The sequence below is a fragment of the Megalops cyprinoides genome, chromosome 1 (assembly GCF_013368585.1).
Source record: "Megalops cyprinoides isolate fMegCyp1 chromosome 1, fMegCyp1.pri, whole genome shotgun sequence".
Taxonomy (NCBI): Eukaryota; Metazoa; Chordata; class Actinopteri; order Elopiformes; family Megalopidae; genus Megalops; species Megalops cyprinoides.
The window spans coordinates 46,865,078-46,879,455 of record NC_050583.1 but is presented as its reverse complement, the minus strand read 5'-3'; the positions used below and the strand labels follow the sequence as shown (position 1 = coordinate 46,879,455).

General features: G+C 47.3%; 1 protein-coding gene across 1 annotated transcript in view; it reads right to left on the bottom strand.

The window, feature by feature from the left end:
* Positions 1 to 5,117: 5,117 nt before the first annotated feature.
* Positions 5,118 to 14,378, bottom strand: part of psme4b (proteasome activator subunit 4b) — a 36,471-nt gene continuing 27,210 nt past the window's right edge. Inside the window, exons 33-47 of the mRNA XM_036542097.1 lie at positions 13,905 to 14,043; positions 13,402 to 13,471; positions 12,942 to 13,067; positions 12,260 to 12,412; positions 11,705 to 11,809; positions 10,975 to 11,066; positions 10,737 to 10,868; positions 10,089 to 10,297; positions 9,526 to 9,611; positions 9,087 to 9,215; positions 8,435 to 8,590; positions 7,391 to 7,553; positions 6,738 to 6,871; positions 6,333 to 6,472; positions 5,118 to 5,968 (exon numbers count right to left, since the gene is read on the bottom strand). Coding sequence (XP_036397990.1) covers positions 6,338 to 6,472; positions 6,738 to 6,871; positions 7,391 to 7,553; positions 8,435 to 8,590; positions 9,087 to 9,215; positions 9,526 to 9,611; positions 10,089 to 10,297; positions 10,737 to 10,868; positions 10,975 to 11,066; positions 11,705 to 11,809; positions 12,260 to 12,412; positions 12,942 to 13,067; positions 13,402 to 13,471; positions 13,905 to 14,043 — 1,829 coding nt within the window. The 3' untranslated portion in view covers positions 5,118 to 5,968; positions 6,333 to 6,337. The remainder of the gene's footprint in view (positions 5,969 to 6,332; positions 6,473 to 6,737; positions 6,872 to 7,390; positions 7,554 to 8,434; positions 8,591 to 9,086; positions 9,216 to 9,525; positions 9,612 to 10,088; positions 10,298 to 10,736; positions 10,869 to 10,974; positions 11,067 to 11,704; positions 11,810 to 12,259; positions 12,413 to 12,941; positions 13,068 to 13,401; positions 13,472 to 13,904; positions 14,044 to 14,378) is intronic.

Genomic DNA, 14,378 nt, shown 5'->3' with positions numbered 1-14,378 from the left:
GATGTTCACTGGAAGAGAAACAAAGTTACTTCACTCCTCTGATGAAAAAAAATGTGTTAATAAACCCATCCCTTGTGACTGGATCTCTGTCCAACAATGAGAAACTATATTCCATTTCAGTGGCATTGTGATTTGTGCTCAGTGATCACTGTTGTTTTATTATTTTATTATTATAAAGGTAAATATCCAAAATGAAACAAAACAATGAAACCTTCAGAGTAACTGTATGATTTTCAACTGGAAGCGCACCAGAGTGTCGTACCTTCACTCCTAGGTCTAGCCATGTACATTATGAATTAGCTGACACTCATTTCCTGGGTGACTCTCACAACTCACTGTTGTGCTATACATATATCTGGAGATATGCTGAAGAACTCATAAGTACTAAGTACCGCACTCGAGAATATAAAGTCACTGCCCTGTCAGGGCATCAAACCTGAAACCTCCTGCTTAAAATTCCTGAGTAACACTGCCGTTCTACTTATAATCCATATTTTAACACAACATCAGAGACCTTGTGTGATTTTTAGCATGTTACTTTCATGGTATTCATGCATCCATTAACATCATATTATTTTAAATTCTGTGGGGTAATGGTCTACAATGAAACAGCTTCAATGCCATCATTCCTCCTCTTCCTCACTTTCTATCTGGGCAGAAAAAGTTACGAAGCGGAAGTGTGGTGTGGTAGAGACTGCGCCTCTAAAACACTGACCCCAGATCAGTTTAAATGGTATCTCCACTGGTAAAATATATATTCAAAGTGACTTTACGCAGAACATTATTCATTGAAGAATATCTAACAGTAACGTAGCTGGGGATTATAACCACGTTATAAGGTAGGCAGTGGATTTTATCTGGTTGTTGCAGGTAAAACTCTGTGCTTAAACCCACTGCTTGATCGTTAGAGTTAGGCAGTACTAAAAAAGACACTGGCGGGCCAGAACAACCAGGAATCGCCATCTATGTAGCCTACGAGCGTATTGTCTTCGCTTTCGGTCGCCAGGATGCTGCAGGTAAACACTCCGATGACGTCTGTCTCTATCTGATGTTGCTCAGCAGACTTCAAAGAGGACCACCTGTCGCTTCAACCCCGCTGTCCGTCTGTCCGGGACACACATGCGCGAGCACACAGACGCATTGGGCACCCATTAAAACTGTATCATATATGGATCAGATAGAAGAGGCATGTGCAGACAGCAGTATGCCATCACTAATTATATAAACTCGCTCTATGGTGCGTTATAACCGTATGAACACCCGTAAGACCACAGAAACAACTGCTCTATCAATCGTCTGTTGTAGTTAAGCAAAGTGTGTGTGTGCGCGCGCGCGTGTGTGTGTGTGTGTGTGTGTGTGAACCAAACACATATGTGCGCGTGCGTGTGGAAAACAAATTGTCGTGATTCCCTTCAGAGATAATCGTAGTGTTCTTAAATATCAAGGTTACAAGCGGAGATGAATGCACTGTAAAACCAGCGTAATCATCATAATTTATCACACTCTAGTTATAATAATAATCATAACAACAACAACAAGAACAACAACACCAACGGTACTTGCCATCAGCATTCCCGATGATCAATGCGATGATTCCAGACGCAAACATTTGGGGTATGTTCTTAATTTCCTGGTGTTTCCCCCTCTTTGGAATCCGTTTTCCACCCTGCCCTTGATGTTATCTGACCGGTGCTGATGAGATGCAGAGAGGCGTGTAAAATCACCGTCCAACGTCTGCGCAAGGCACATCCTCTTCTGCGGAACGTGGACACACGAGTTCTGACCACGGCCGCGAGAGAGACGCGCGAGCGCGTGCACGTGGATGCAGGGGTGGAGGATATTATTGAAATAATATTTTCAAATACTTTGTCAGCTCAAAAAAAATAATTATGCACCTATGTAATGCATAAAATAAATACAATATGTATTTTTTGTAAAACAGCATGGAGGGGATTTAGAAAAGAATTTAAAAATTTAGATTATCTGGTCAGCCTCCAGCCCAGCTATGGTAAATATGCCGCCTTGTACTGCCCTGGGCCCAGGATACTGATAGTGGTCACTATGGCAAATCCATCTGCAGGTTTGTGATAAAAATCCTGGTCCACTCTCCTCTCATGCTTCCATTCCTCCATCTTCCTCCTTCGTTCTCTCTCCATCTCCTTTTCTTTATGTAGTGGTGATCAGAACACCCCCCCCCCCCCCCCCCCCCCCCATGACATTAGAACATCATTATCTCTGTCACTACAATTTCCATGAAAACACTGCACTTTCTGTGTGCTTACTCTGGGGTGTGGCTGTGGACCTTGTGCTGGGTGGGCGGAGTGACTCTGCTTCACATTGGATTTGTGTCCAGTTGAGAGTGGGTTCTAACTCCTCCCCATCTCTCTCCTCAGTAGAGACTCGTGAGCCCTGTGACCTGTTTTCAGCTGGCTGTTGCAGGTAAAGCTCTATCCTTTATCCCACCCCTCCTCACAGGCAGGTTCAGGTATGCCGCATGTCTCTCCCTCTCTCTATCGTTGAGCGTGCTTTAGGCTGTTGGTTCCATCCTGTGCTCTCATTGGCTGAGCCACATCTGCACCAATAGACTGGCAACATGAGTGCACAGAAAAGCACACTGCGTTTCCATGGAAACATGTGGAGTTCAGTGGAACTGTACACATTTGTGTTTTTTTTTTTTTCGAGGGGGTTCTGTCAATGTTGGAGATGAAGTGTACAAGCTGCGATGTGATGGTTAAAATGATTTAGAGGCAGGATTACTATTATTTAGTTTCTTCCTCTTTTTTTGAAAATAATAGAAAAAGAATGCTGCAGGCTAATCATCTGAGGACTTAGATATCTTTTGTCTTGAATGCATTAAAAAATAAACCAGCACAGAACAAAGTCCATGCGAGATATATTGAGACTGCAGTCATCTTTGTGTGCTTAAGTAATGTTTGAACACCAGCAGGTGCGGCTGTGCTGGTACACTGATCCTCACAGCATATGGATGGCCTGATGTTGCAGGCACAGGCAATTGGACGACCCATCCAGATGATATACAGATTTAGGAGGCTCTATGCAGAATCTACCATGCCTGGCAGCTCAAAGCATGACCTGTCTGGGTGATTTTTCTATGGCTCAGAGAAGAATGAGAAGAATGCGTTTCTATGAGACAGGGGTGAACATTGCATTAATGTATTTATGGAGTCCTATACTCTGTACAGCACATGCATACAGCATACAGAAGCAGAAATCACTATTTGGCAATGTTGGCAGCATACATTCACACATATTAAGGACACATTACTTTTATTGTGGATCCTATGTCAGGCTGTTGGACTTTTCTGTAAGAGCTGCCTTCTGTGGACACAAAGCCACTCTGAGGCTGAAGAGGTGGGGAAAAGTTGTGACCATTTCAAGTGTGTCAAAATTAAGAGCTGTGATGTTTTTATATTAAAATAACCATATATATTCTTTTGCTTCCACAGTTTATAATCATGCTGATATGGTACTAACATTTCGACAATCAAATGCCTTGTCAGCTATAGTGTTTACTTATTTATTGACTCATGAACTGATACCTTTGTAGAGTTGTGTTTTTATTCTCGTTGGCTGTAATTTCTCATCAGGTTGTGTCAGAGACAGCCCCCAGCTGTACTGTGGAATTGTGGCTTTGCTCTTCCAAATACACACACACACACACACACACACACACACACACACACACACACACACACACACACACACACACACACACACACACACACACACTCGCGCACACACCCATATGCACATAGATAAACACAAAAGTCTCATTATAAACAACCCATTTATTGCCCTTTTTTGTACATAAGCAAGCACAGTGCATCTACAAAAATCCCTGCAGTTTTGGCACTACGCTCTACAGTGGTTTGGTAGAGACCTTCCTGAGTAATGAGGTTCTGCTAGCCGGGTCCCGGCCTTCAGGATAAAATCTGTGGGGTCATTAAGGGAGGTGATGCATGTCATACAGCACTGAAGCTGCGTTAACCTCTAAGAAGCTGTCTGAAGCTGAGAGAAACAGCAAGAAGCTCTGTGGAGCTGTCTGAAGCTGTGGGAAGCAGTCAGACAAGCTTCAGATCTCTGGCTACCTTTATAAATTATGATGGTTACTATTAATAACTTATTCCTCAGTGGGGGGAGGGTACTGTGGAGTCATCACAGTGACATGCCATCACACAGTAACAACAACGCACACTGCAGAGGCACACATGCACACACACACGCAGTTCACACACTCGCACAAGCACACATACACATACACATACAAGCACACGCACGCACACATGCACACACACACGCAGTTCACACACTCGCACACGCACACATACACATACACATACAAGCACACGCACGCACACATGCACACACACACGCAGTTCACACTCGCACACACACACACACACACACACATACACATACAAGCACACGCACGCACACATGCACACACACACGCAGTTCACACACTCGCACACACACACATACACATACAAGCACACGCACGCACACAGTTCTTCTCTCTCATACATAAACACACACACACACACACACACACACACACACAAGCCCAGTCTGTTTCACACAAACGGCTGAGAGTACAGTAATCCCTTGTTCTTTTCCCAGCTACAGGGCTGCACCTAAAGTGCTTACAGTGCTGCACTTAAAGTAAGCGTGAATCTCACACTGACCTACTCACGCCAGGGAGCAAGCAGCTCAATCCACTGTTCGCAGTAGTTTACATCCCTACACCATTACTGTACAGCATCACAATCTGAGCGAGTGAAAAACTGTGGTGAAAAAATTACACTTTCATATCTGCGTCAATTCCATGAACATAGCTGCACATAGCTATTTACTCCTCTGAAACAAGGGATCACTGTACTGATTGAGGCAAAATCCACCTCAGACAATACATCAAGGTCTCTTTACAACAAATGCAAGTTTCATCTAGGTACATTACAATACATACTTGTGTAAATATATGTCACTATTTACAAAGGTATGTAAATAATATAAACATGTTAAGTATTACATACATGAAGTAAAAACTGATTTTGTATTGATAGCATGTGAATCGAACTCCATGCAGGACTCTCCCGGTAGACTGATGCAGAACTAATTACACCAGGGTCTGATTCATATGTCAAATAGACAGTCTTCATGGTACATGCCATTGTAAAGATTCTGGTGTTATCACACTTCTGTAAAGATACAGGGCTTAACACACTGCTGTAAAGATGCTGGTAATAACACACTGTTGTAAAGATGCTGGTCTTAACACACTGCTGTAAAGATGCTGGTTTTAACACTTTACTATAAAGATGCTGGTAATAACACACTGCTATAAAGGTGCTTGTCTGAACACAGCATTGTAAAGATGCTGGTCTTTGCACTGCTGTAAAAATACAGGCATTAATACATCACTGTAAATATACAGGTCTTAACACAGTGCTGTAAATACACAGGGTTTAACTGGGGGTGAAAAGGGCAGACAAATTGTAGCCAATCACGTCCAAGCACTCGGCACACAAGCAAGGAAAAACTGTACAGTAATGTTACAGTAGTATTACAGAATGAATGCCAATCTGTCCTGCTGTTTACCTTAAATATTAAGTATATCAGGAATGAGATTTTAATTGAGTACACCTGCTTTTATGAGACTCCCCAGCCCTGCTGAAGGATGACCTTTCCAGGAGTTTTGCTGCTGACAGTCAATGACCACGGATGACCACTAGTAACCATAGTATGATGCAGCAAAGACACAGTCAGGCAAAGTCAGACGTCCCTCTGAGACCTCTGAGACGTCCCGGACCACAGGAGGGGGAAAAATAAAACTATGAGGACATCTTCTTGTTTGCTTCTTCAATCTTCAAAAACTCAATTTAAAAAACAAAAAACAAAAAATCCAACAAAAACTGGTCTCCAGAAGAGAGTCATGTCATGTCACTGCCTGGAAAAGAGGAGAGAGGGAACATTCACGGTCACAGCTGGAGATGCGTTCTCCTGGGGCTCGCCTGAAATGAACCTTGGTTTCATTTTCAAACCGTACTCACACATGACACGTGTCACAACAAATGTCTGCCTCTGAGATGGCGCTCTGCTGAAACAGGATTTACTGACAGATTAATGAGTGAATAGGTGTGCAGGTGTGTCACGCAGAAGTACCATACCTGCTCCAGGCATATTAATAGGTGAGTGAGCAGGTACACAGGTGTGTCAGTGCAGAGGTGCTATACCTGCGCTAGGTGTAGTAGCAGGTGAATGTGCAGGTGAGTGAGCAGGTAAGCAGGTGTGTCAGTGGAGAGGCACCGTACCTGCTTTAAGCGTAGTAGCAAGGTGAGACCAGCAGATCGGTAAGAACGCACAGCTGGTCATCAGTGAACTGCTGCTTGTGCTCCTGCCAGTTATCATGGTGAGTCCGGCGGAAGTCAGACAGGGTCTTCTTCACAGTCATCTGGCAGGACAGGAGCGTGTGGTGAGAGAGAAGGAACAGCTACCCTGTGGCCCGCAGTGAGGCTCATAACCTCTATAGGCAGTGTGAAGCGTTCAGTACCTCTATGGGCTGGGTGAGGGGTCAGTAGATGTTCAATACCTCTGTGGTCTGGGTGAGGTTTTCAGTACCTCTGTCATTTGGGTGAGGTGTTCAGTACCTCTTTGGTCTGGGTGAGGTTTTCAGTACCTCTGTGGGCTGGGTGAGGTGTTCAGTAGGTGCTCAGTACCTCTATGGGCTGGGTGTCGTTGAGGTGGGCGCTCAGGTCCATCAGCAGTTGGGGCATCCAGTCGGGGACATCGTATGGACTGGAGAGGATGCAGGCGCTCAGACCCAGAACTCCAGCATGACGGCGCACCAGATCTGCACATGCACACACACGCACACGCGCGCGCACACACACACACACACACACACACACACACGCATATACACACACACACACATAAACACGCATACACGCATACACATGCACACACACACACACACACACACACACACACACGCACACGCGCGCACACACACACACAAACACGCATATACACACACACACACATAAACACGCATACACGCATACACATGCACACACACACACACGCATATACACACACACACATAAACACGCATACACGCATACACATGCACACACACACACACACACACACATAAACACGCACACACATAAACACGCACACATGCATACACACACACAAACACGCATACACACACACACACACATACACACACACACACAAACAGGCACACAGGGAGGAGAAGATGAGCCAAATATCTGAGTTGTGTGTCTTGGTTATGAAGTGTGAATGTGTGTACAGTCTGTGTTGGTGGCGTGTCCAGTAACATGTGTGTAGCATGTGTCAGTACCCGCAGAGGGGATGGTGTCCACCACAGAGCCCAGCTCCTTCTTCCTCCTCTTAGGCAGGCGGGTTTTACACAGCGTCTCAAAGTGGGCCTGCATTTGGGCATCCATGGGCAGGAAGTTACACTGCAAGAAGCCGCTGAGAGTGGTTGCCGCCATCTCCCGCACCTGACCGAGAGACAGAGGAAGAACGAGAGAGAGAGAAGAGAGGAACTTTTATCGGATTGCAGAGAAATCACTCCAATAAGACAGCAAACTCTTATATAAAACCAATATAACTTCTTGTGATGTAGAGACCACAATCACTAACTACAACAACATTGCTTCTTGCTTCACCTCCCCCTAGAAACTGAATGTTAATTGTTTGTTAATCGTTTGTTAAATGTTCAATGGCGCTTTGTCATCTTTACATTTCAAACTGAGCAAGAAGAGATCTTATTTCACCAGCTTCATCAAATTGCAGATGACAGGGCATCTTTCAGAGCCCAGCGCAATTTCTCCCCTCCTCCACAAACCTGAACATCCATCTACACATCACCATGGCAACGCAATACTCCTGCAGCAGGGGGTTTCCAAGGCAACAGCCAGATCAGCAGAGGGGAGGGTGCTGACTCATTAAATGGGAGGCAGTCAGGGAGAGAGACTGATAAAGAAACACACACACACACACACACACGCAGATACATACACAAACACGTACTCACACATACACGCACACACAGCTCTTTTCAGTCTCTCAGCAGGGTATAATTATATGAACTTACGGTGTGTGTGTGTGTGTGTGTGTGCGTGTGCGTGTGCGTGTGTGTATATGTGTGCATGTACATGTAAGTGTGTGTCTGAATGTGTATTTGTGTGTGTGTGTATGTGTGTGTGTGCCTGTGTGTGTGTCTGTGTGTGTGTCTATGTGTGTGTGTGTGTGTGTGTGTGTGTGTGTGTGTGTGTGCATTGTGTGTGTGTGTGTGTGTGTGTTTGTGTGTGCATTGTGTGTGTGTGTGTGTGTGTGTGTGTGTTTGTGTGTGCATTGCGTGTGTGTGCGTGTGTAATACCTCCAGCTGCTCGTCCTCCAGAAGGCTAATGACCAGCATTCGGACGTCTCTGACCGACTGCTCGTCGCTCAGGAAGGTGAAGAGGTTGTAGAAGACCATGATCTGCAGGTAGGTGAGCACGGTGTAGCGGGCGTGCCAGGAACTGCTGCCTGCAATCTGTGGGAGACAGCGCCCCGTGGAGTCACATCTCACATCTACAGCATGCAACACCACCACATCACAGTGCTGACACCTAACCTTCAGTTCAACATCCTGAAGGCATTATTATACAAACACATAATGCATTTCCAATTCAAACTCTGTAAATCATGAAAAAATTAAATTCAAAATTCCAGTGCTAAATGAGACCCATCTTTACAAAATAGATTCCCTGCCTACATTGTTAAGGAACTAATGCTAAAAACAGACAATTAAGAAAATTAAAAAATTAAATGAAATGTAATATGACACAGCAGATCCCTCACAAATATGCGTTTCACAAATATTCAGTCACATGATGTATTGAAAGTGTCTTTGGGAGGGTGAACAGCACTATGCATTTGCTTATTTTCACTGAATCTGAAGTGATGGATTGGTCCAGCTGCATTAAATTTTACTCCAGTTGCCCAGTGAGAGGCGCGTTGCGCTTAGTGGAGCCCCCTGGTGGCCTCACCTCCTTCAGAGTGTGCAGCACCTGAGGAATCTGCTCTGGGTACAGCAGGCCCTGGGACATCAGAGACAGGCAGGCCTTGGCATCTCTCTTCATCTCATCATAGCTGTCGTCATTCTCCACCGGAGCGATCTACAGCCACACGGAGACACGGGCACTGTCACTGTGTGTGTGTGTGTGTGTGTGTGCGCGCGCGCACGCGCGTGTGTGTGTGTGTGTGTGCGCGCGCGCACGCGCGTGTGTGTGTGTGTGTGTGTGTGTGTGTGTGTGTGTGTGTGTGTGTGTGTGTGTGTGTGCGTGTGTGTGTGCGCGTGTGCGCGTGTGTGTGTGTGTGTGTGTGTGTGTGTGCGTGCGCGAGAGAGAGAGAGGGAGAGAGAGACAGAGACAGGGAGACAGGGGACAGAGAGAGATGGGGGACAGACACACAGACAGAGAGACCCACCTTGAAGAGCAGGGGTAGCAGCTGCAGCTGCTCCCGGACAGCAGTGGAGAAGGAACGTCCTGCACTGGCCATCTGCCACTTCAGCACTGCAACGCAGACAAAGTACATCTTACACACACACATTACACACACCTCACATACACGCCTTACACAATACACACATCTTACACACACACATTACACACACCTCACATACACGCCTTACACAATACACACATCTTACACACACACATTACACACACCTCACATACACGCCTTACACAATACACACAGCACACAAGCACATTACACATACACATTACACACACCTTACATATACACCTTACACAATACACACAGTGCACAAGCACATTACACACATTATACAAACTACACAAGAAAATTACATGTACACTACACACACACTCTACACATTACATGCATATTACACACACACTACACGCACACTACATGCACACACAACACATGCATTAGTTACATTACACACAAAACACGCCACACATACATTACTTACATTCTACACACACTCAACACACGTTACAGTCCATTAACCCCTTCCTCACCAGTCTTGAGCAGTTTGATGGCCTGTGTCCTCTCGTCCTGCTCTCCCACCCCGTTCTCCTCCACCACATGGTTCTGGATCTCCTCGTCCCCCTCCAGCAGGGGTTTGAGCCGCATCACCACCCGCTTGGTGAACTCGGAGACCCGCGGAGACGCCGTCGGCCGGGTGAAGGGCAGGTCCACGTCGATCATGAAAATGTAGGTGAGCACACTGTAGGAGGGAGGGAGAGAGAGAGAGGACAGAGAGAGAGGGAGAGTGAGAGGAGAGAGAGAGGACGGAGAGAGAGAGGGAGAGAGGGAGAGAGAGAGGACGGAGAGAAAGAGAGAGGGAGAGAGGGAGTGGGAGAGAGGGAGAGAGAGAGGACAGAGAGAGAGAGAGAAAGAGAGAGAGGTTGGAGAGAGGGAGAGGGAGAGAGGGAGAGAGAGAGGACAGAGAGAGAGAGAGGGAGAGAGAGAGGACAGAGAGAGAGAGAGGGAGAGAGGAGAGAGAGAGAGAGAGAGGGAGAGAAAGAGAGGATGGAGAGAGGAGGCAGAGAGGTGGCCTGAGCTGAACTGAAATCACAGCATGCGTTTCACAAGCGTTGCACACACCTGCAGTTTAGGTACAGTGGGAATTCCACGGGGGTGAGGCGGGCACACGTGACACTCACCTGCCGATGCGCTCACGCACGTTCTTATACACCTGTGTGAGTTTGGGCTCCAGGTACTGTAGCAGCCTGTGGAGGAGCTCAGGGACCCGCCACTGCTGCTGGGCCAAACCGCCCTGGAGCACGTACAGCCGACTGGAGCAAAGAGGGGAAGAGGAGCACAGTGCACACTCCGCCAGGAAGCTGAGGGGTGTGTGTCAGTGTGTGTGTGTGTGTGTGTGTGTGTGTCTGTATTCCTCACCAGGCATCCACGAAGGATCCTCCCTCTCCATTCACCGGTGACTCCATCAGCATCTCAAACAGCCAGTGCAACTTCCGAGGGTCTCTGCTCTCCTGCAGGACCACAACACGACCGGGTCAGGACCAGGTCAAACAACACAACCAACAGGGTCAGGACCAGGTCAAACAACACCACCAACAGGGTCTGGACCAGGTCAAACAACACAACCAACAGCGTCAGGACCAGGTCAAACAACACCACCAACAGGGTCTGGACCAGGTCAAACAACACCACCAACAGGGTCTGGACCAGGTCAAACAACACCACCAACAGGGTCTGGACCAGGTCAAACAACACCACCAACAGGGTCTGGACCAGGTCAAACAACACCACCAACAGGGTCTGGACCAGGTCAAACAACACAACCAACAGGGTCAGGACCAGGTCAAACAACACCACCAACAGGGTCTGGACCAGGTCAAACAACACCACCAACAGGGTCTGGACCAGGTCAAACAACACAACCAACAGGGTCAGGACCAGGTCAAACAACACCACCAACAGGGTCTGGACCAGGTCTGTATATGGACTGTATATGGAAACAACCACTCAGCACTGACAGACAGGATGCACTGATGAGCACAGAATCAACATGCAGACACTGAGTAACAGACACAAACTGAGCATGAGCAAATGTTTCCTCAGACAGACAGACAGACAGATGGGGTGGGGGGTAAAGGGGTGTACATACACAAGCGGTGGCGATGCACGTGCCCCAGTCTCCGTACGTTTCCACAGTGATGTTGGACAGCGCAGTGCGGATCAGAGGACAGAGCAGCTCCCAGAGGCTCACCACCTGCCAGGGGTCAAAGGTCAGACAAACACCCGGAATAATATGTCTATAGTGTATGTGTGTGTGTGTGTGTGTGTGCGCGTGCGTGCGTGTTTGTGAGAGTGTGCATGTGTGTGTGTGTTTCAGTATGTCAGTGCATAAGTGTGTATGTGTCTCTGTGGCATTATGTGTGTCAGTATGTCAGTGCATAAGGGTGTATATATAAATGAGTGTGTGAGCCAGTGTGTGTCATGTATGTAAGCGTGTGTGTGAGCTTCTGTCTCTGCATCTCTCACCTTGCTATAGCTCCAGCGCTTGCTGCCACAGATGCATGCGTGTGTATGTGAGTGTGTAAGTGTATATTTCTGTGTAAGCGTTCTCGAACCTTGCCGTAGCTCCAGTGCTTGCTGCCGCGGATGTGTGCATGTGTATGTGAGTGTGTAAGTGTATATTTCTGTGTAAGCGTTCTCGAACCTTGCCGTAGCTCCAGTGCTTGCTGCCGCGGATGAGGCCAGCGATGATCTCGGCTACGCAGCGCTGCGTGCTCTCGTGGGAGTCGGCCACCAGCCGCTCCATGTGGGGCTGTAGCACAGGCAGGAAGGCGTCGCCGAAGTTCCGGAACAGGCCCTGCCAGAGAGAGACACCGAGACATCAGATGCTCACTGCTGGGCTGGCAGTGTAGCGTAGAGGTAATGCTAATAGCCTCCCATTCTATAGCCTCTCCTGTGTCATGGCTAAAGCTAACAGCCTCCCACTCTATAGCCTCTCCTGTATCATGGCTAAGGCTAATAGCCTCCCAATCTATAGCCTCTCCTGTATCATGGCTACAGCTAACGGGCTGATTGGAGGTGCAGCATAGTGGTAAGGAGCAGGGCTCATAACTGAAAGGTTGCTGATCACTGGGGCACTGCTGCTGTACCCTTGGCCAAGTTACTTAAACCTCAATTGCCTCAGTAAATATCCAGCTGTATACATGGATAAAACTGTAGCCTATATAAGTGGTTCTGGGTAAGAGTGTTTGCTGAATGACAATAACGTAATGTAATGTGATGTAATGTAAAACTCTGATTGCTGGGATATCTGCCGGACACAGGTTTTGGCACAGTGCGTTGCAGGTGTGCAGGGTTCGAATGGCGGCTGTACCATACTCCTTTACCTTGAAGAGGCAGAACCTCCGTGGGCTGAACTGGTCCTTGCCCTTGCGGTCCTCCAGACACAGAAACTCGATGAGCTGGTCGACAAACTCTGGGTCGGTGAAATGGTCATAGACGATCTGCTCCCTCTGACAGAAAGACAAACACACAGGAGCCGCATGTTTACAGGCACTGCTGATCTCTACAAGCTACTCTGCGTTTCTGTGTATGGGCGTGTGTGGGGTGGCAGGGTAGCATTGTGGTAAAGAGCAGGGCTGGTAACCAAAAGGTTGCTGGTTTCATTTCCCTGCTGGGACACTACTGTTGTACCCTTGGGTAAGGTACTTATCCCAGAGTTGCCTCTGGGCAACTGTATAATTGGATGGCATGTAAAAACTGTAACCTATATAAGCCACTCTGGATAATAATGTCTGCTAAATGCCGATAATGTAGTTGTGTGTGTGCATGGCTGGTTATCTATACCTCACTCATTTCCTCTCTGGTTAGGTCTTGTTTTGGCTGCTCATGTGTAGGAGCGTACAGCATCAACTTCCTGGAGAGAAAGAGGGAGAGAGAGAGGGCCAGAGAGGTAAAGAAGGAGGAACAGAAAGAGAGACGGACAGTGAGAAAGAGGGAGGGACAGAGAGCGGGAGAGAGAGAGGGCCAGAGAGGTAAAGAAGGAGGAACAGAGAGCGGGAGAGAGAGAGGGCCAGAGAGGTAAAGAAGGAGGGACAGAGCGGGAAGGAAAAGAGAGGGAAGAGAAAGACAGATGTTAACAGTGTCATTAGAAACTGAAGATACTGAGAGATGAGTAAGAGAGCAAGCAGTGAGGAAGATACAGAGTGAGTGAGTGAGTGTAAGTGTGTGGGTGTGCATGTGTGAGTGTGTGTGTGTGTGTGAGTGTGAGTGTGAGTGTGAGTGTGAGTGTGAGTGTGAGTGTGAGTGTGTGTGTGTGTGTGTGTGTGTGTGTGAGTGTCTGTGTGTACCTCGGCCAGCAGTAGTAGCCCCAGTGTGTCTTCTCCACGAAGCAGCAGCTCTCCCACTCCTGCTGTGTCCGGGGGAGACGGCTGCTGTCATACAGGAGCCAGTGGTTATCAGGCCTGCCCTCCTGCACACTAGCACTAACTGGGGAGACACAAGGCCAGACATGACCAATGAAAAGCCCAGTAAAGACACGCCCAATCAAAAGGCCCAGGAAAGACATGACCAATCAAAAGGTCCAGTGAAGACACTGTTCTGCTCAAGGTTTCTTCCTGTTAACTAGGGAATTTTTCCTTGCCACTGTTGCCTTAGGCTTGCTCTCAAGGGGTCTCAGGCCTGGTAACAATGTAAAGTTGCTTTGTGACAACTTGTGTTGTAAAAAGTGCTATACAAATAAAATTGAATTGAATTGAATTGAATTAAAGACACGACCAATTAAAAGCCCAGGAAAGACACTACCTAAATGACAAATGAGGATA